Source organism: Schistocerca gregaria, unplaced genomic scaffold (assembly GCF_023897955.1).
Source record: "Schistocerca gregaria isolate iqSchGreg1 unplaced genomic scaffold, iqSchGreg1.2 ptg000855l, whole genome shotgun sequence".
Lineage (NCBI taxonomy): Eukaryota > Metazoa > Arthropoda > Insecta > Orthoptera > Acrididae > Schistocerca > Schistocerca gregaria.
Window position 1 is genome coordinate 73,122 of NW_026062217.1, and position 17,844 is coordinate 90,965.

The following is a 17,844-nucleotide window of genomic DNA, read 5'->3' on the forward strand; positions in this document are numbered from 1 at the left end:
AAACCCAGGGTTGTATTTTTTGATCATTAGAAAGTGTCACGTTTCGTCTTGCTTGGATGCGAGCACCTGCATGTCCGCCTGGTCAACGAGACCTCGGACAAAAAGAAAGCACCTCTCGCTGTTTGCACCTCAACAGGAAAAGGTCGAATTTAAAAAGTCGCAATGCGTGAGATAGAAATTCTATATCGCACATACAAAGTGTCAGACAGTGTGTACGCTAATGCCGAAAAAAAACACACGGACTCGTGCCGTGCTCGACATACAAAAAAATACGCATCGAAACGCCGTTGGCGCCATCTAGAAGCGAGGCAAGCATGAAGCGAGTGTGGTCTCAGCACTCGCAACGACAGAAACGGCAGAGAACGGCAAATAACGAAGCACGCAATAAGCAACCAGTGCAGGGCAGAAACAAAAAAAATTTTGGACGTACAAATATAATTTCAATATGGTAATTTTTTAGACCGACCCCTCTAAGAAGGAAAAAACTGAAGCTAAAGAGAGTCAAGATGGCTCATTTAGAGGAAAGAAATCACGACCACACCATTCACGTGAGCGGGTTAGACCCAAACGTGAATGAGGCCTTACTATGGGAATTGATGGTACAGGCAGGACCAGTTGGCACGTATTAATATATAACTGGCACACATTGCAACCTCTTTTGATGGTACCGCGGACGCAGGCCAAAACAGATGGTATTTTTAGAGATGAGAGAGGTTTCGCTCTTGCTCGTGCGTTCCGCTTACTGACCGTGGTTTATGTACACACATTCGTGTATGCAGTTAGCGTTTACATTCCTCGTGACAAGCTGACGAAGGAACATTCTGGGTACGGCTTTGTCGAGTTTCAATCGGAAGTAGACGTGCAATATGCGATCAAGATTATGGAGGAAGTTCCTTTATATAACAAAAAACTGTATATTAATCTTTCGGGTCGCGATAAAAAGACCTTTGGCATCGGCGCCAACCTATATATTGGCCATTTAGATCCGTCGGTGGATGACAAACAGTTGACCGATACGTTTCAGGCATTTGGCCCGCTCATTGGACCCTCGAAGATCGTTCGCGACGAAGTGACTGGCCAGTCAAAGGGTTACGCGTTTGTATATTATGACTCATTTGAGGCGTCCGATGCGGCTATCGCGGCTATGAACAACCAGTTTTTCGGAAATAAGAGGATTGTGGTTACCTACGCTTTCAAGAAAGACAAACCCGGAGAGAGGCACGGAGATGCAGCGGAAAGACTACTCGCCTCTAAAAATCCTGTACTGAAACATCGAAAGGAGTTACAAAAAATTTCGCAGTCATTTGCCAGCAAAAACTTAGCGACTGTCGCCCATGCTCAGGGAAACGTCTACAGCCCCGCGACCATGAACGTGGCGGAGGGCGAAAATTCGATGGCAAATGCAGCCGCTGGGGGAGGCTCCGTGAATGGCAATATGCCCATGATGAACGTGCAGGCGTTCCAACCCCCTTATGGCGCCAACGGCTTGGTGCCGGCGCAGGTGGTGTCGCCACAGCAACAGACATATGTACCTATGCAGGGATACCCCGGTATGAATTCGTATGCGACAGCGAAATATGGGGTACAAAATCCAGCTGTCATGATGCAGTATTCGTCGGCGTATCCCGCGGCGGTGAACCCTCAGTATCCGGCGTATTCCGGGCAGGCGCAATACCCTCCTCCGTCTTATTGATGGGGGGATAGAAAAGTTCGTGCGGTCTCTTCTGAACAGGCGTTGTGCGGAGAGTGAAATTTGTATTTATGTCAAATAAAAAAAGGCGACGTTTTTTAGTCTGGATTGCTGATCTCTTTTGTGTAGAGCATGTGTGCTGACACGGTTTTTAGAGTGTTGTCTTTGATGAACGACTCTAGGCGGCGCTGTGCCTCGCACTGGCGTTTGTAGTACCACTGTTGTTCATGGGCCATGATGAAGTTGATGGCGGTTGCTCTGACGAGGAAGGAGAGGCTGCGCTGGGTTACGAGCATTTTGTTCTTCAGAGGACCGAAGGTGTGTCGGCGTTTGTCGTCTTTCGACAACAGATAAACGCGGTATTGGAATTCCATGACGGGGTTGATCACGATGTGGAGCCGTGCGGGCAGGGAGGCGCGGTGTTCCCTGTAATCTGAATAGTTCTCTGCCCAGATGACCGACACCAACGGGCTCAACAGGAGGTTCGAAACCAGGCTCTGAGGGACGTTCGGCGATGAAGACAGCGTCGTCGAGACATGGAAGACAGCTTCTTGAAGGTAGTCATAATACAGCACGCTTTTCGGCCCTTCTTGACACTCGACCACACCGTCGAGCAGTTTCGAGAGGCTGCTGTGTTTGGACCAGTGCGTCGCGGTGCCGAGCAGATCTATGAATTGAGTGAAAGTGGGCGACTCGGAAATCGGGACGGGGCTATGGATGCACCTGTCCAAAGTGTAGCCGTTAGGAAGATAGACGACGCCGATGGAGAATGGGAGTTGAGACGCCTTTTGCTCTTCACTCAAAATGAGTGAAAGGGGGTAATTGGGAGTGTTTGAGGGCGTGTTGGCATTTTCAAACAAGAAAATGTTGGGCAAGTTATCTATATCGTTCCAACCTAGTTGAGTAGCCAGACTGTAAGTGTGATAGCGCTCCAAGTACCCGTCTGCGTCCTGAAGCGAGCTAGGGGCATCACAGACAGACACGCGGGGCGTTTCTGAACACTGATCAGAACGGGGTCTTTCCGTCGTTCGATACTGGTTGATAGATTCATGAACCAATTCGACAAACATCTTGTGCTTGTACTTTTGATTTTCATTCATATATGACGTAAGCTGGTAATGCAAGGACTTCCCGGCATCGTTAAACATGTTCAGGTCGTCAAGGACCGCGATGTCGAACGAAGAAACGGTCTTGTCGATCGGCTCGCACAACTTTTGAAGGGGCCGCTTGAACGTCCATGTGCGCACGTCGCCTCTTGAATACGAAACCGTCAGTATGTTCAAGGTATCGGTCGCGCGGTCAGGCATCGCAATGATGGAAAAAATGCAGTCTTTGAACGCGAACGTCCGAACATTGCTGCCGCCATCGATAAACGGTTCCAACTCTTTGTCCAAGGAAACGGAAACAGGATCTGGTTGCTTGTCCTGCCCGAGCCAATCGGCAAAATTCATGACGAACATCATCGCATGCGTAGCCGCCTCTTTCACCTGTTGGGGCGGCGCATTCAACAGTTTCTGGTCGGAAACGAGTTCGATGTCTGTCGTAAAGAAATCCAGCTTCCTTTCGAAACACAAAAAGAAGCAGTTAAAAAGCCTCAAGACAAAGTTCTTGTCCCTGTCTGAGCTCTTATAGTTTATGGACAGGAGCGAACACGCTGACACCCATTGAGTCAGGCATTGATAGCACAAGATGATCAACTCGATATTTTCGTTGGTGAAAGGGAGTTGAAACAGCGCGTTCAACAACGCGTTGAGCGACTGAATGATGAGATGCGGCAGCGCGGAGCAAAGAATCCTAATGTAGTTGAACAAATGCGCCAAGTCGGTCCACGTTTGCAGAACAACCGCGCAAAGCTCAAAATCGTAATCTTTGGCCGACATCAACGAAGACGTCTCCTGAACAAATAGAACCGGAAAATCGGGAGGGATTTCCTTGTGGGATTCACAAATGCTCACGAACAACACCTTTATGACCACCACCATCGTCGGAACCGTCAATGACAGGCGGAACGTCTTCAAAAGATACGTATTGAGCGTGTGCAACGTCGACAGAGGAGTCGTCGGCGATGCGCCAAAGAGACCGTTTGTGCCTACAGATATTTCTCCAAACGTGGTCGCACCGTAGATGTTGGCATAACTTGTAAGGGCGTTGGACAGGCAGGCATACGACCGACCCAGCTTATTCACGTCCGTGTCGAGTCTCTTAGTCATAAACTCCATCTCGTAAACCTGCTTCATGCCCCACCAATAAGCGGGAATCAAACATTTGATGCCTGGATAATTGATGGAGAAAATTCCCACCGAGACACAGATAATCTTACAGAGCATGTTGTTCGACATAGAAATGTACTTTTGAACAAAATAGTACATGTAAGAGAGCTGAGTCAAGTCGTAGTTACCCGGAAACTTCGAAAATATAGCCAGAACAATGTGCAACGCATCCGATTTGCCCAGCTCAAGCTGAGGTTGATGTTCCTCGCGCAGTAAATCAAATGTGCTTTGCCTGAACATCGACAAGAGCATCTGTCCATCCTCCGACGACTTAGAATCTTGCGCAGAAGCGTATTTGAACAACCTGCAGGCCACCTGGCGAACGCGATACAGCAGCTTCTCGAAAACCATCGGCGACTCGGTCGTACTGAGATCTCCTAAAATGTTCAAAAATCTAAACCAGAAAAAATAGTATGAGCCCTTTTCTAAGACAACCGAATACTTCTCATTTTTGGACGCTCTCAAACAAATCTTTTCCTCGTCGGGGAGAAGACTGTTTTCACAAATCAATTCAGTGAGGCTGTTAGACAAATACGCCCACTTTTCAATGACGTCCGAACTGTTGCGCCACTTCAAAAAATAAGAATAAAGCAAATGCCAGCTCTTAGAGTCGCAAATGTTGAGCTGAATGCACATGTACGCATACATGTCAAACACCTCCTCAATCAAAGACTGATATCGCGGACCAAGCTTAGAAGTAAAGCAATAGTTGCAAATACCAATATAAGACTCAAGGGCGTCGTAAAAAACAGTCGAATCGACTAACGGCCCTGTTTTCTTAACAATGTCAAAAATGAGGTCCAAGAACCTAAGTACCAAGTTGCATTGAGTCGGCACGTGTTCGGGTGCGGTCGGAGCCGTCACGAGAAGGGCTACGTGCTTTATTAGCTCCTGAGTCCAGTGATAAAAAATTATCAGTTCTGCTGCCTCGATATGCACACACAGGTATATATGCGACATTGCCAGCAGTTCGTACAGATACGTAAACGAAGTATTTTCCCTTAAAGTAGTCTTGATGGTCTCCTTCTAGAAACCAGCGTTTATAGATAGAAAGGACGTCTAGCAGCAAATTCTTCTCGGATGTGCCTAAGCCGAGGGACTGCCCCAAAAGCTCAAATATTACGGAGAACTGAAGATTATTGCTAAAGGTGTCAATGGCCGAATTCTTGTTGAGATATTGAGATACGGTCAAGGCCAGAGACTTTCTCAAGTATGTAGGCAGTGATAAAAAGACACAGTTTTCTTCAAAAAAAGAGCCTGTAAGTGTATGTTCAAGAACATATAAGGCTGACTTCATACATGAACATCATGCATACCGCCTTGTCTGGGGAGAAAGTCTGAAGTCGTGTCCCATCTAAGCATCATACTTGTTTAGAGCTAAGTAGAATGTTATCAAAAAAAATTATAAATTATGTGTGCGCAATCTTATATTTCCTTGTTTGCCAATACCGCGCCTAAAACTGTAAGCTCGGCGGTTTCAACGATACCGTCGAAGCTATCACACTCTTGAAACCGCCTCAACAGGACTAGCATTGTTATATCTCTCAACGCCCCAACACACACCGAAGCGAAACCAAACGAAGCTTGTCTGTACACTCTGCCTTCGATTAATTTCCGCCTATAAATATACATCAAACATCTGGACAAAAAGAGGAATTTTGTTCAAGATCAACAGTTTTTTGTGTGTTCAACAACTAGCGCAGTTGAAGCACCTATTTTTTAGTTCTCATGTAACTTTTCCGCTCTTGTCCCAATTTTGCGGTCCTTCTTTTTCGACTTCTGACGATACCTAAAATTCATGGAATTTAGCCTGGGCTCAATCAATTCACTTATTCGGATATTACTGCTTAGAAACATTTTGTGAAACATGTAGTTCTGCTGCTCTTCGGTGATGTCTAAAAATGGATCCCAAGTAATCATGGCCTCCTTGTCCTTGTACAGTTCTTCCAACACAGATGCTGGCCTCTCTGATAGAAGCCAATCTTCGTCGCTAATCATCTCGACTTCATCACTACCATTCAAGCACTTGTTCAGCTCTAAAACAAATATTTCTAAAAATGCGTAAATTCAAAGAACACAAAAACGTATTTTCTTCGCCGCATGCGTACCATTCATCCAATACCTATACCGCTTACTCCCTGGAACTCCGTATTTTCGAATGTGAGCATTGATTTCTCTACGCTCTTTGGTACGCCAGAAGAGTGAATTAGCAAATTTTTTGCAGGTGTCAAATATTATCAAATTATTTCTTACCGCTATCGTTTTTCTGCTTGGATTTACTTATATTCATGTGTTCATCGACCTTGATAGATTCGCGACAAATCGAATTGGTTTCGATGCTGGGCCTTCGACTGAATAATTCTACAATCAGTGTTTTCAGCTACAGCACGGTTTAAAGAATTTGATAAAAATATTTTCTTAACTTTTTTTGCCCAAAAAGTTGTTTGTTTTGAACTATGGCGGCGCATCGAGCGGCCTCTGTCGAGGCCACTGATGGAACGCACAGAAAACTCAAGTCTGACAAGTCAAAGAAGCGAAAACGCGCTAGTGTCTATAATCCCGTGCTAGTAGGAGACGCATTGACTTCCGATTATGTTTCGAAAAAGAAAGCAATTGCTACGGCTCCTACAAAAGGTTTGTATTGGGGTGTGAGTGAACACTTTAGAGAAATGATTCCTGAAAATGCGCGCTAATGTATTTTACATATTTTTCTCTGCCACTGCATGGCGTTACGTGCTTGTTAAAATTTGCCAGCTGAGACTCGTGGTGACACATATGCGAGTGCTTTGTCCGTTTTGTTGGAGAAGGCGAAAAACAAGGATAATGGCGATGCTATCTTATCTGATTCGAAGGCGCTTCAAGAAAGCAAAATGCATCAGAAATTGGAGCTCGAAAAGGCGTCTTATCTTCTTATGACTAAGTTACAAAAAAAGCTTTTATCTTCTAGAAACCACACGATTCCGACCGCTGAACTTGACGATGTCGAGATAAAGTTAAAAAGGCTCGCGACCAAGGGCGTCGTGAATCTTTTCAACGCTGTTAAAAATTACCAGAGGGAATCAAAAGCCAATTTAGATACTTCGTATTTTGATAAAGATGCGTTCATGCAAATACAGGATCCTAAAAAGACGAAAACGAAGAGACAAAAAGTATCCTCCGATGTCCAGCCTGTCCAGAAAAAAAAGCAGGAAAGTGAGCCACCAACATGGGAACTTTTGAAAAATGATTTTGGCTCAAAACTTAAAAACTGGGACAAGAACAGTGATGACGAGTAATCGTTTTGTCTTCCATGTATTGACAATGTACGGATGCTGATGTGCAGCCATTTTTGTGTACACATTAAATTGATCCAAAAACGCTCGATTCCTGAATATTTGAAAGCTTTTGTAGGAAGGGCGTCGCAGGTCTTTGGAGATGCACATTTTTGAGTAATTCAAGTCGCGGGGGGAAACGAGCAGAAGGCAAATCAGCTCCTTTCCAGGAAAGTGATTTGCTCGAATTATCGTTATAGACGTCCTGGCTTGGAAAAAGCACAGACTGCTTTGCAAGATCTTTGAAAAAAAAATAACAATGAGCACACACGTTCGAAAAGCAAAATCAAATTAGAGCTTATAAAAATACGCACGATTAGATGTGCTATTCGGCGATTTGTAATCTTGACTCCTGTCAGTTGATGATGTAGCGTTTATAGCCGTTTCTGGGAGAAGCTCACAAAATTCGTCATCTGCGCCACTTTTGTCAAGCCAACTAGGAGTTGGGCCAATTTGTGTTTTGATAAAGGACGAATTGACGGTATTGTGGATATTTTGATTTATGTTATCCCTCAGCGAAAGTAGCCCTGGGGATGCTGTACTTTTGCTTTTTTCTAATGAACTGTAACTGTCACACGAAAACGAGGTCAAGAAATTATTTGACTCTTTTTCGATTTTATTTTGCAAATCAATGATCGTTTTTTGTTGTGCGTTTCTTTCTATAATGGTAGCCTCTAGCTTGGAACTCAAAGAATTAATTTGTGCGTTGAGGTCTTTTATAATGTTTACGTGCTTCTGACTTATGTGTTGAATTTGACGCTTCAAGTCACTGATTTCTTGGCTGTCATGTTTGGTGACGAGTTCTTGTTGAAAATTGTAAAAATCGATGGCTCTTGAAGCGATTTGAAGGACGAAGCAAGGGTCCAACCCGCAAAGGGCTTTGAGTTTCTCGGCAGACGGTGCCAATTCGATGAGTGCGAGGTCATCAATGTCGAGCTTAGTATCGCAGATAGGACAGCACGCTGATAGACTAAAACATTTTGAAGCACAGTCGTGGCAAATGAGATGCGAGCATTGAGTTACGTATACCTTGTCAATACTTGAAAACGTAATCCAACAAACGTTGCATTTCATATGAGCAATGTGAGAAGATCAATGAAGAAGGCAGGACATAAAAACCAGGTACAATATGTTGAAAATTTTTTTAAGGGTGTGACAAACAAATTTTTATATGTTATGGAGTAGGGTGCTTGGAGCGATAGTACCCACTCTGTTCAAAAAGTCTTCGATAAACTCATCGCGAGACCTAATCCATTGTTCAAGTTCCTCGTATCTCGGTTGGGCATAGTAATCCTTTTTATAAACAACTTTATGATCTACTTTTCCTTCGAGTTTAATAGGATTGAAGCTTCCATCTGGATTGATGACATCAACGTTGGCGCGCAGAAAAGAGGATAGGAGAGATTGTGTTGCTCTTCTTTGACGTGCTTCTCTAGCTTTTTTAGTGATGTATTCGCGATGCAATGTAGGCAGCTCAGATTTGTAGACTTGTAATCGAAGATCGTCGATTTCAGGAGCCATTGGAAATGGTTCATCACCCATCCCTTCTGCAAGAGTGGTTTCAATAGACAAATATGTATCAAACAAGGCATATCGGGCATCCATCCATTTTCTTTTGAGCTCATTACAAGAAATATACAACATCAGCTCTATGTGGCAGTATTTACGTGGACGGAGCCAATGCGAATAGCTGGCATTAATGCAGTTTTCAGCAATTGTCCTGAGTTCATTAATAGGACATAGACCATCCACGTGGTTCTTGATTTTGGCCAGCTCTTCTTCTGTAAACTCTCGAGGAGGACCAGCTCGAGGAGTAAAAAGGTATTGACTCACACCGTTTTTTAAGTCTTGTATATAAAAATTATCGAATCCCGTCGCTCTATTATAAGGATCCCAATCTAATACACCTCGAGGGGTCCCATAGAAATCGCACACTTTGGCAGTGCGACGACTGCCAAAGAGTCTGAACCTTTCCGAAAGCATGTGTGCAAATAATTTGAATGAAGCAACGCGTTTATAGTCTAGGTGATCTATTAGGGTGTGAATATTGATAAAATTTTTTATTAGAATAATTGAACTTGAAATTTTCTTGAAGGTGAAAGCATAAAAAAAGCTACCTACGCCATATTTTTTTCGACAAAATCCCAGTTCACAACTTTCCACCAGGCGTCGATGTAAGAGGCTCGGTTGTTTTTATAATCAATATAGTAAGCGTGCTCTGGTAGAAAAAACATTGTCAGAAACTTTTACGTAGTAGCAGTTAAGAAAAAGTTCAGACATACCCCAAACGTCACAGGTAAGGACAGGTGTCTTTTTCTCCGATAAAGGGCAGTGAGCATCATGACCTGGATATATTGAGAGCTTTCAAAAAACCGTTAGAAATCTATCAAAAAAAAATCCTGACACATCAATGCATACATTATTTTGGTCATCACGGACGAGCCAAATCCATCCTGAGCCAAAATGGTTATTGGCCTCATCTGTGAATTTGTTCTTGAATGTTTCGAATGAGCCAAAGCTTTTATTGATAGCATCAGCGGTTTTGCTTTTACTTTTAGGTTCTCCACCGCCGTTAGGCGACATTGAATTCCAGTAAAAGGTGTGGTTCCACGCCTAGAGATGGAAGAGAGCATGCTCGGTTAGGTTCTGAAGCTGCACAGTATAATAGGTTTTAACAGAGACTTACTTGGGCAGCGAGATTGTATATTTTACCCGTTTGCTCACGAATCAAACTTTCTAAGGAGGAATTTTCAAGAGCAGTTCCTTTGATGAGTTGGTTGAGTTTGTCTACATAGCCTCGATGGTGCTTTTCGTAATGAAATTCCAGCGTTTGCTCCGAGATAGAAGGAGAAAGCGCATTTTTTGGATAAGGGAGTGGTGGTAAAACGAAAGCCATTTACGATGAAAATAAAAAAATTGACTTGCAGAAGTGAAAACTTTTTTATCAAAGGTATCTCTTTGTCTTCAGAATAGGTTATGTCAAATTTATTGAATTCGCTCAATCTGTACGTAGTATCTATTTGCCAAGTTTTACAGAAGGTAAGCTAACCCTCCATATTTGATGAAAGGTTTTCGAAAGTGGATTTGGCTGGTGGAAGAGGGTTAGGAAAATCGATCAAACGTAGAACATGTATGCTCGAACCATATATAGGTGTTGTGATATCTTTATATAGGACAAAAAGCTTTTTCGTGCAAGTGTGGGATAGATACGACTGAGATCTAGCTCTCTTGGGCGACATTGTGACACTTATTTTGCGTATGGTCTATTTTAGATACAATCAAAAGCGATCAGACCCCTACACAGAGCAACTCGGGGGGCGAGCCAGGGTTTTTGGATTGTTTTAAACAATTTTTTGATAAGGCGGCCTCGAACTTGAAAATTTCGCCGGGTAGGTTGCAAGGCCTCAGAACGTGCGATTCCGTGCTGAGGGTTGAATTTCCGTTTAAGGTACGAGTGCATCGTAGGAATGTGCTTGGTGATGGATCTAGGTTCTAGTCACATGGCCCTTAGTTTTTGTGTCAACTGACGTACATACATGTGTGTACAAAACAATTTTTTCTGACTTTAACAATTCTAGAATGAAAGGACAGGAGACTACGAAATAATTACAGGGTACCGGGTTCAGCACAGCCATCATTTGCTCCCGTGTAAGGGTGGCATTCGCTATTCTAGCACCGTTCATTTGGATGAAGTCATGGCCCTGGCTTCGCTCATGACTTACAAATGTGCAGTCGTCGATGTCCCCTTTGGAGGTGCTAAAGGTGGCATATGTATAGATCCCAAATTCTACACACCTTCCCAGCTTGAGCGGATCACTCGGAGGTACACCATGGAATTGTGTCAGAAGAACTTCATAGGCCCCGGAATCGATGTTCCTGCGCCGGATATGGGTACTGGCCCGAGAGAAATGTCGTGGATTAAGGACACTTATCAGAAGTTGAACAGTTCAAATGTCGATTCGATTGCCTGTGTCACTGGAAAGCCTATTTCTTCGGGGGGTCTCCGAGGCAGAATTGAGGCAACCGGCTTAGGCGTTTACTTTTGTATACGAGAGTTCCTCAGCAAACCTCAAGTACAGGCACAGTCCGGTCTGACCGAAGGGTTAGATGGTAAGACTGTAATTATACAGGGGTTTGGAAATGTGGGATATTATGCAGCGAAGTTTTTGCATGGAGCCGGTGCTAAAATTATCGGTGTTTTGGAGTTCAATGGCGGCATCATGAACCAATCGGGTCTAGAACCAGAGGCAGTGTTACAGTACATGAAATCAAGAGGCACATTGAAGGGGTTTCCAAATGCCACATTCGTTCCTTATCCCAATTCGTTACTCTTATTGGAGGAGTCTTGCGACATTTTAGTGCCCGCTGCACTGGAAAGACAAATACACATGAACAACGTGAGCAAAATCAAGGCGAAGGTTGTGTGCGAGGCGGCAAATGGGCCCATCACGCCTCTCGCGTCTGACATTTTGACATCTAAAGGCATCGTTGTCATACCAGACTTGGTCGCGAATTCCGGCGGCGTGACGGCGTCTTACTTCGAGTGGCTGAAAAACCTGTCTCATGTCAGATTTGGACGCTTGTCAAGAAAATGGGAGGAATCTTCCAAAAAAGAAATTGTAAGATATATCGAAGACACCACCAAAACGCAAATCGATCCCAAGAGGAAGCTGTTGATAACTGAAGGGGCCAGCGAGATCGATATTGTGCAAAGCGGGTTGGAAGATACGATGAACAATGCAGTTGCTGAAACCTATGAAAAATCCAAGAGTCTGGTACGAATTCTGATTGTGTTTTTTAGAAAGTCGTGTGCAGTCCCCGTTTAACTAACGTTTTTTATTTTAGAACTTCGATTATCGGTCTGCAGCGTACCACAATGCAATTATCAAGATCGTGAATGTCAGTGACGAATCTGGTATTTTTTTCTAAGAGCACGAGCTAGGATTGCATGTTGAGTACGGGCGCGGTGGGTCCTTGCGTGGAGAAGGAGTGCTTTAATGTTCGCACTCTATTCCAGATTTTTGCTGCGCACGCAAATGACGATGCCTAATAAAACAAACACCGTTCCAATAATCGTTCCTTTAGCGTTGAGGGTTTCCGCCGGGGGCGGAGGCTCCGAGGGTTAGTTTCAGATTTATGTTGGTTTTCTTAAGGTAAAAGAGGCGTTCAACTTTTTCGGACAGGTTCCCCAAAAAGCGAGCTGGTTGCGACGGTTATTAACAGAGTCAAGGAGTTTGTCACAGGCACGACGGTGGAGACGTCCTCTGTGGAAAGAGAAAGGTAGAACAGAACGGAGCCGATGAGGTTGACCAGGAGACTCATGACATAGAGAGGCCGAGACAGTAAAAACCAAAATTCATAGAGCAATTTTGACGCGACATTGTTGCGAGGTGGTAGCTTCGTGATTCCGCTGCACCCTATTTTCATCAGAGAGTTCGTTGTGCCCCAGAGGATGGCTACGCATATGGGATAGAGGATCATAGCGGCGGTCTAGCTTAAAAATAGTTTTTTTGTTACATATATTTGGTACGTGTGTTTTTGGCGTGTGTGCGAGGGCGATGGCGCACAGAACCGCATGTCTGGTCCGGTCATTCCGGGAGGGTGCGGGGCGCGCAACGAACAGGCAGTGGGGGGGATGCAGAGTTTTTCGGCCGTGCTTTTCAGAAAACGCGGTTGCTTTTTGACTAGTGAAGCGGCGCAGAAGGAGAGAGAAAGACGTCCTGGAGGTGCGGGAGGCGCGAAATTTGCGACCAAAATGCAGTTGAAACCAGGTCAGATGCGAGACAAGCGCGCGTCCTTTTGAGAGGGGACGAGAGGGTTTTCGGCGGCGATTCAAACCGACGGTCCTATTTATTTATGTCACGTTGGGTATGTATTTGCCGTTGGTTCGAAGAATATGTGTCGCAGAAAGTTCAGAGTAGCGCTCGGTTTAAAACACCCTTGGCTTTCAAAAATAATTCATAATTACAAAGGTGGATTTCCTCCTCTATCTTTGCTATTGAACAGACTAAACAATGGTAGTGTGAGCCTTTGGTTTGTGTTCACTCGCCGTCTGAGTGCAAGAACACTAGTCGCGGAAGGGGCTGACGGCGGGGGGCGCTTTGAGCCGGTAGAGCCCCGTTTTCTCCGAGTGAAGGTGCACTGACCCTTGCTTCGCACTCTTTAGGCATACAACGCTTCAGACTACTACGGGAGGGCTCCGGTAGACGTACGCGAACGTGCGCGGCTTTTTTTATACGGCGTCTCTCTCTAACCCCTCACGACGCGTCGCTTTTAGGACCCTGAGGCTCGAAAGAGGGAAGAGGCAAAGAAAGCCAAGGAAGAACGCCTCTCGGCACTGGTCAGCCAGGCTCTGACGCAGGAGGCCAGAGAGCGATGTATGTATACACACACACACACACACGCGCACACAATTGCCGAGGGAGTGAGCGGCCCGCGCGTTCCGGGGCAAATCGCCGAGGTTTGCGCACTTGCTGACGATCTCTCTCTGCCGCGAAGTGAATCGAGTTGCCTTGGTGCACAAGGACCTCTCAAAAGTCGTTTCCGAGCGAATAGCTTCGGCGGTGCAGTGCGGTATGCTGTCGTCTAAGATCGACGACAAGCAACTCATAGCTATGCTGGAGAAGGCCAAGCGCATGACCACCACGCAGACCAGGATCACGGTGCAGAGGAAGGGCGAGGGTGACTGCATTTTGGGCGCCCACGACAAGAGGAGCGAGGGATCCGACTCCGAAGAGGAGTTCGACTCGTCCGAGAGCGACGGAGAGGACTCGGGCGCTTGACAGGCTGTTCGTTCTGAGGGAGTGCGGGCGTGACGTTGTGGAGTGGAAGAGTCCGTCAGTTTTCGTGTAAATTTCATGGAATTCTCGTTACGCAATTTTTTTTTTTCATTTATCTGCATTGGTCGCTCGACGGATGCAATTTGAAAGTGAAGCAGTTGTGATCAACAATGATGAACGAATGCGATGTAAAACCCGCTGCCGAGGAGGTGTTGAAGCAGAAGCCGGAGGACTTGCTTATGGACGGTGGGATTTTGAAGACCATTCTTAGAGAGGGTGAGGGAGAGGAAACGCCTAGAGAGGGGTCTGAGGTGTCAGGTGCGTGAAGAAGGGGTGCGGGGTGTGTACGGCGAGGAGTTGAGAGCTGACGGAGTCGCGTGTGGGGGGGAAAAAGTGCACTATACGGGTGTTTTGGTGGATGGAACGAAGTTTGACAGTTCCCTGGACAGGGGGCAGCCGTTTAAGTTTGTGGTTGGCGAGGGCAAGGTGATAAAAGGCTGGGACAAAAGTACGTGGCTTTTTTTTTTTTTTGATGTGGGAGAGGGTTTAGAGTGCTGACTGTGTGCGTTTGGCGATAGCCTTGTTGACGATGAGACGCGGCGAGAAGTGTTCGGTCGTGTTGGAGCCGAAGTACGCGTACGGGGAGTCTGGCTCGCCTCCGAAGATTCCGCCCAACGCGACGTTGAAATTTGAGATAGAGTTGTTGGACTTTACCAATGCGACGGACGTGTCGAAGAAGAAGGACGGGAGCGTGATGAAGACCACGTTGAAGTCTCCTGAGAAAAAGTCGTACGAGAAGCCCAATTTTGGCGCGACTTGCACGATTGCGTATTCCGTGGCGCGCTTGAGCGGGGACGTCTTGTCTCCGGAGCAGCAGTTGACGTACGTCGTGGACGAGGGGCGCTTCCCGAAGGCCGTGGAGACGGCGGTTAAGAGTTTGGTGCAGGGAGAGAGGGCGAAGTTTACGATCAAGCCCGAGCAAGCGTACGCGGATGAGGGGTGTCCCGCTCTGAACATTCCCGCTGGCGAGACGACGGTGTGGACTATCGAGCTGTTCGATTTGCAGAAGTTGCCGTCCAGTTGGAACATGGACTTGAACGCGAAGCTGGAGGCGGCTGAGTCCGGAAAGCAGCGAGGAAACGAGCTGTTTTCGCTGGGAAAGTACAAGTACGCCGCTAAGAGGTACAAAAACTCCCTCAGCTACATAGAGTACACGAGCGGCGAGGCGGACCCGGAGGTGGTCAAGAAGATCAACGACTTGAAGTCGATCTTGAACCTGAACATCTCCCAGTGCTACTTGAACCTCAAGAATCACAAGGAGGCCCTCAAGGCGGTCGAGAAAGTTTTGGAAAAAGAGCCGAATAACATAAAGGCATTGTATAGGCGCGGCATGGCCAGGATGATGAATCAGGACTGGGACCTTGCGAAGGAGGACTTTAGGAGCATATTGCAGCAGGAGCCCAACCAGAGGAGTGCGATATGCAAATTGAACGAGGCGAACGCCAAGATTAAGCTCCAAAATGAAAAGGATCGCGCGATCTTCTCGAAGATGTTCCACTGATCTTCTTTGTAAGTTTTTTTGATGGGGCGTAGGAAAAAAAGTAAATAAATAAATTGTTGGGCGCTTATAAACGTTTTTTTTTTCTCACGAATTCTTTTTTTTTTGCTGTGGCACACGGCGGTGCCATTTTTGAGCGGGGTGGGCGCGTCGCCGCGCTCCTCGCGACGGCTGGCGGGGCCTCTCGAGGGTCTTGGCTTGGGGGGACGGGGGAGCTCGGCGTCTGCGGCGTCGCTGTCGGCTGGGGGGTCGTCTTGGGGTCCCGGCTTCGCCTTGCCGCCGTCGTGCATTGGCTGGTGGGCGTCTTTGTGAGATACAAGCAAATAAGGCGGTATGTCTTTTTCGGCTTTTTTGATCAAATAAATCACTTCATTAAGATTTATTTTCAGCAGCGGGGGCAAGTAGCTGCAGATCGCTTTGAACTGACAGGGATCTTTTGGCAGGTATTTTGCGATGAGGAAGACCATGTGGTTTGGGAGCACGTAGCGCAGGCTCTCGTCGTACTCTCTGGCCATGCGGTCCCTCCACTTGTAGAGGGAGGCGAAAGCCGACAGCTGCCGGGGTTCGAGAGTGATCTTGTACTTCGAGTAGAGTTTCAGATAGCTTTTTTCCGAAAAAATTTCTTTTTTGTACTTGAGCAGACAGATGTCTCTGGACTGGTTGAGTATTGCCAGTGCCTTCTCGCGGCCCCCTTCTAGGGCCAGGGCTTCGCCGAGGAGCAGTTCGTAGACGTACAGAAGGTACCGGGTGTCGTTGCGCGCGTAGTCGAGCATTTCCTTCGGCAGCGGGCGGATTCTCCAATCGGCCATTTGGAACCTCTTGTCCGTCACGACACCGCAATAGTTTCTCAGCAGCTGGTCCAGTCCGGTGTAGGGCTTTTTGAGCACGAGGCATGCGACCTGCGTGTCGAACATGTTCACCACGTAAATGCTGAAGTCCCTCTGCAGCCACTGCACGTCGTTCGACGCTGCGTGGAACACTTTGACGATCCGCGGGTTCGCGAACACCGGCCCCAGGTAGTCGCCGACGCTCTTGCGGAGCAGCAGGGTGTCCACTATGTAGTCGGATCGCCACGTGGAAATTTGTATGGTGCACGTGAACCCCTGAAATGACCGATACTCGTGCATCTCGAGATCGACCCCGAACTCGTCCACCGTGTTCAGCTGACTCGCCAACTCCGCCAATTCCGCCACCGTTCTCACCCAAACGAGCGGGACCTCATCGATGGAGAGGCACCTCTTTCTCCTGGGTCGCACGCGAAACATCACCTCGTCGTAGGTCAGGTTCTTCAAAGCGTGCTCGTACATATGTGCGTACTCCCCGTCATCCGCTACCGCCTGCGTCGGCCTCGCGCGGCCGAGCGGGGGGAAGCTGGTGTCGTAGTCGAGCGTCGCCCTGACCTGCTTCGGGATGAACGGTCTGTTGGAGTTGTCCACGTCGTCCCTCCACACGTCCTGGGGACGAGCAATGTTGCTGCAGTAGATGACGCGAATTCTTCTGTTCTAAAAAAAAATTAACTCCAGCTCTCTTTTTTTTTTTCACCGCCCCCTACGCGCACACAAAAGCCGCCGTACACTCATCAAAACGTTAAGATTCCTCGGTGAGGCCTGCTTGGCGACGGGAGAGCTCCCCCCTCTCAGCCCGTCGAGGTAGATGTCCTAGTTTCCGTAAAAACCCGTCGTTATCTTCACTCGTCACAGAACAACGCGCGCACAGACGTTCGGCCCCGTACCACACTCTCCAACAGCGAGTCTGTCGCGTCGATGATGCTCTCCGACCTGCGGCGCTCGTCGAGCCCCCTCACGTCCACCGGGTCTCGACCCGGACTCTCCACGGACACGGCGGTGCTCAGCAGGACTTGGATGGCGGAAAGCACGTTCTCCTTCAGCGCCCTCAGCTCTTGTTTGAACGATACAAACGTGTTGTAGTACCTGTACAGGCCCCCCTTTGGCAGCTTCATGGAGAGCGCCTGCAATCGGACCGACTCCTTGAAAATGCCCTGGGCGGGAGCGGCAATGCCGCCCGCGAACTTGGCCAGAAGCCTATCTGCCTCGTCCATTTCAACTGGCTATCGGTGCCACAGAAACTGAAACGGAAAGACTAATAAAAATTTCGCAAAAGACCATCTCAATTTCATACAAGAATCGCGACCTCTCCCCTCCCCGCGCGGACCCTCGACGCGCGCCCGCGTGGACTCGGGACCCTCTCCGCACCGCCAGCGGGACCTCGGCGCCGC

At 47.2% G+C, this 17,844-nt stretch overlaps 8 protein-coding genes across 9 annotated transcripts; 4 read left to right on the forward strand and 4 right to left on the reverse strand.

Annotated features, from left to right (window-relative positions):
* The first annotated feature begins 483 nt into the window (after positions 1-483).
* Positions 484-1,742, forward strand: LOC126323246 (splicing factor 3B subunit 4-like). Its single transcript, XM_049994629.1, has 2 exons — positions 484-618; positions 780-1,742. Exons 1-2 carry the CDS (start codon positions 507-509, stop codon positions 1,691-1,693), a joined length of 1,026 nt encoding a protein of 341 aa, XP_049850586.1. The 5' UTR covers positions 484-506; the 3' UTR covers positions 1,694-1,742.
* On the reverse strand, positions 1,726-6,334 carry LOC126323242 (uncharacterized). 2 transcript variants are annotated; one of them, XM_049994623.1, is made up of 5 exons: positions 6,214-6,334; positions 6,069-6,143; positions 5,277-6,011; positions 4,937-5,202; positions 1,726-4,851 (listed from the first exon to the last, which is right to left on the reverse strand). In XM_049994623.1, the coding sequence occupies exons 3-5, from the start codon at positions 5,323-5,325 to the stop codon at positions 1,789-1,791; spliced, it is 3,378 nt and encodes a 1,125-aa protein (XP_049850580.1). In that variant the 5' UTR covers positions 5,326-6,011; positions 6,069-6,143; positions 6,214-6,334; the 3' UTR covers positions 1,726-1,788. The 2 variants fall into 2 exon arrangements, with proteins under 2 accessions (XP_049850580.1, XP_049850581.1); XM_049994624.1 differs by having other exon boundaries at positions 1,738-4,851; positions 4,937-6,011.
* Positions 6,335-6,402: 68 nt separating this feature from the next.
* On the forward strand, positions 6,403-7,243 carry LOC126323245 (RRP15-like protein). Its single transcript, XM_049994628.1, has 2 exons — positions 6,403-6,594; positions 6,715-7,243. The coding sequence occupies exons 1-2, from the start codon at positions 6,417-6,419 to the stop codon at positions 7,233-7,235; spliced, it is 699 nt and encodes a 232-aa protein (XP_049850585.1). The 5' UTR covers positions 6,403-6,416; the 3' UTR covers positions 7,236-7,243.
* Positions 7,244-7,299: 56 nt separating this feature from the next.
* On the reverse strand, positions 7,300-8,345 carry LOC126323243 (uncharacterized). Its single transcript, XM_049994626.1, has 2 exons — positions 7,586-8,345; positions 7,300-7,511 (listed from the first exon to the last, which is right to left on the reverse strand). Exons 1-2 carry the CDS (start codon positions 8,343-8,345, stop codon positions 7,300-7,302), a joined length of 972 nt encoding a protein of 323 aa, XP_049850583.1.
* A 972-nt stretch (positions 8,346-9,317) lies between these two features.
* LOC126323253 (superoxide dismutase [Fe]-like) lies at positions 9,318-10,327 on the reverse strand. The gene is made up of 4 exons (XM_049994633.1): positions 9,958-10,327; positions 9,690-9,884; positions 9,554-9,632; positions 9,318-9,489 (listed from the first exon to the last, which is right to left on the reverse strand). The coding sequence occupies exons 1-4, from the start codon at positions 10,165-10,167 to the stop codon at positions 9,389-9,391; spliced, it is 585 nt and encodes a 194-aa protein (XP_049850590.1). The 5' UTR covers positions 10,168-10,327; the 3' UTR covers positions 9,318-9,388.
* LOC126323252 (glutamate dehydrogenase, mitochondrial-like) lies at positions 10,218-12,476 on the forward strand. Its single transcript, XM_049994632.1, has 5 exons — positions 10,218-10,276; positions 10,340-10,401; positions 10,544-10,719; positions 10,850-12,046; positions 12,117-12,476. Exons 1-5 carry the CDS (start codon positions 10,248-10,250, stop codon positions 12,198-12,200), a joined length of 1,548 nt encoding a protein of 515 aa, XP_049850589.1. The 5' UTR covers positions 10,218-10,247; the 3' UTR covers positions 12,201-12,476.
* A 700-nt stretch (positions 12,477-13,176) lies between these two features.
* Positions 13,177-15,683, forward strand: LOC126323254 (peptidyl-prolyl cis-trans isomerase FKBP4-like). Its single transcript, XM_049994634.1, has 6 exons — positions 13,177-13,288; positions 13,438-13,479; positions 13,549-13,648; positions 13,770-14,368; positions 14,445-14,558; positions 14,629-15,683. The coding sequence occupies exons 4-6, from the start codon at positions 14,221-14,223 to the stop codon at positions 15,609-15,611; spliced, it is 1,245 nt and encodes a 414-aa protein (XP_049850591.1). The 5' UTR covers positions 13,177-13,288; positions 13,438-13,479; positions 13,549-13,648; positions 13,770-14,220; the 3' UTR covers positions 15,612-15,683.
* LOC126323257 (exosome component 10-like) lies at positions 15,676-17,667 on the reverse strand. Its single transcript, XM_049994638.1, has 3 exons — positions 17,341-17,667; positions 15,977-17,110; positions 15,676-15,912 (listed from the first exon to the last, which is right to left on the reverse strand). Exons 1-3 carry the CDS (start codon positions 17,665-17,667, stop codon positions 15,676-15,678), a joined length of 1,698 nt encoding a protein of 565 aa, XP_049850595.1.
* Between the last annotated feature and the right edge of the window lie 177 nt (positions 17,668-17,844).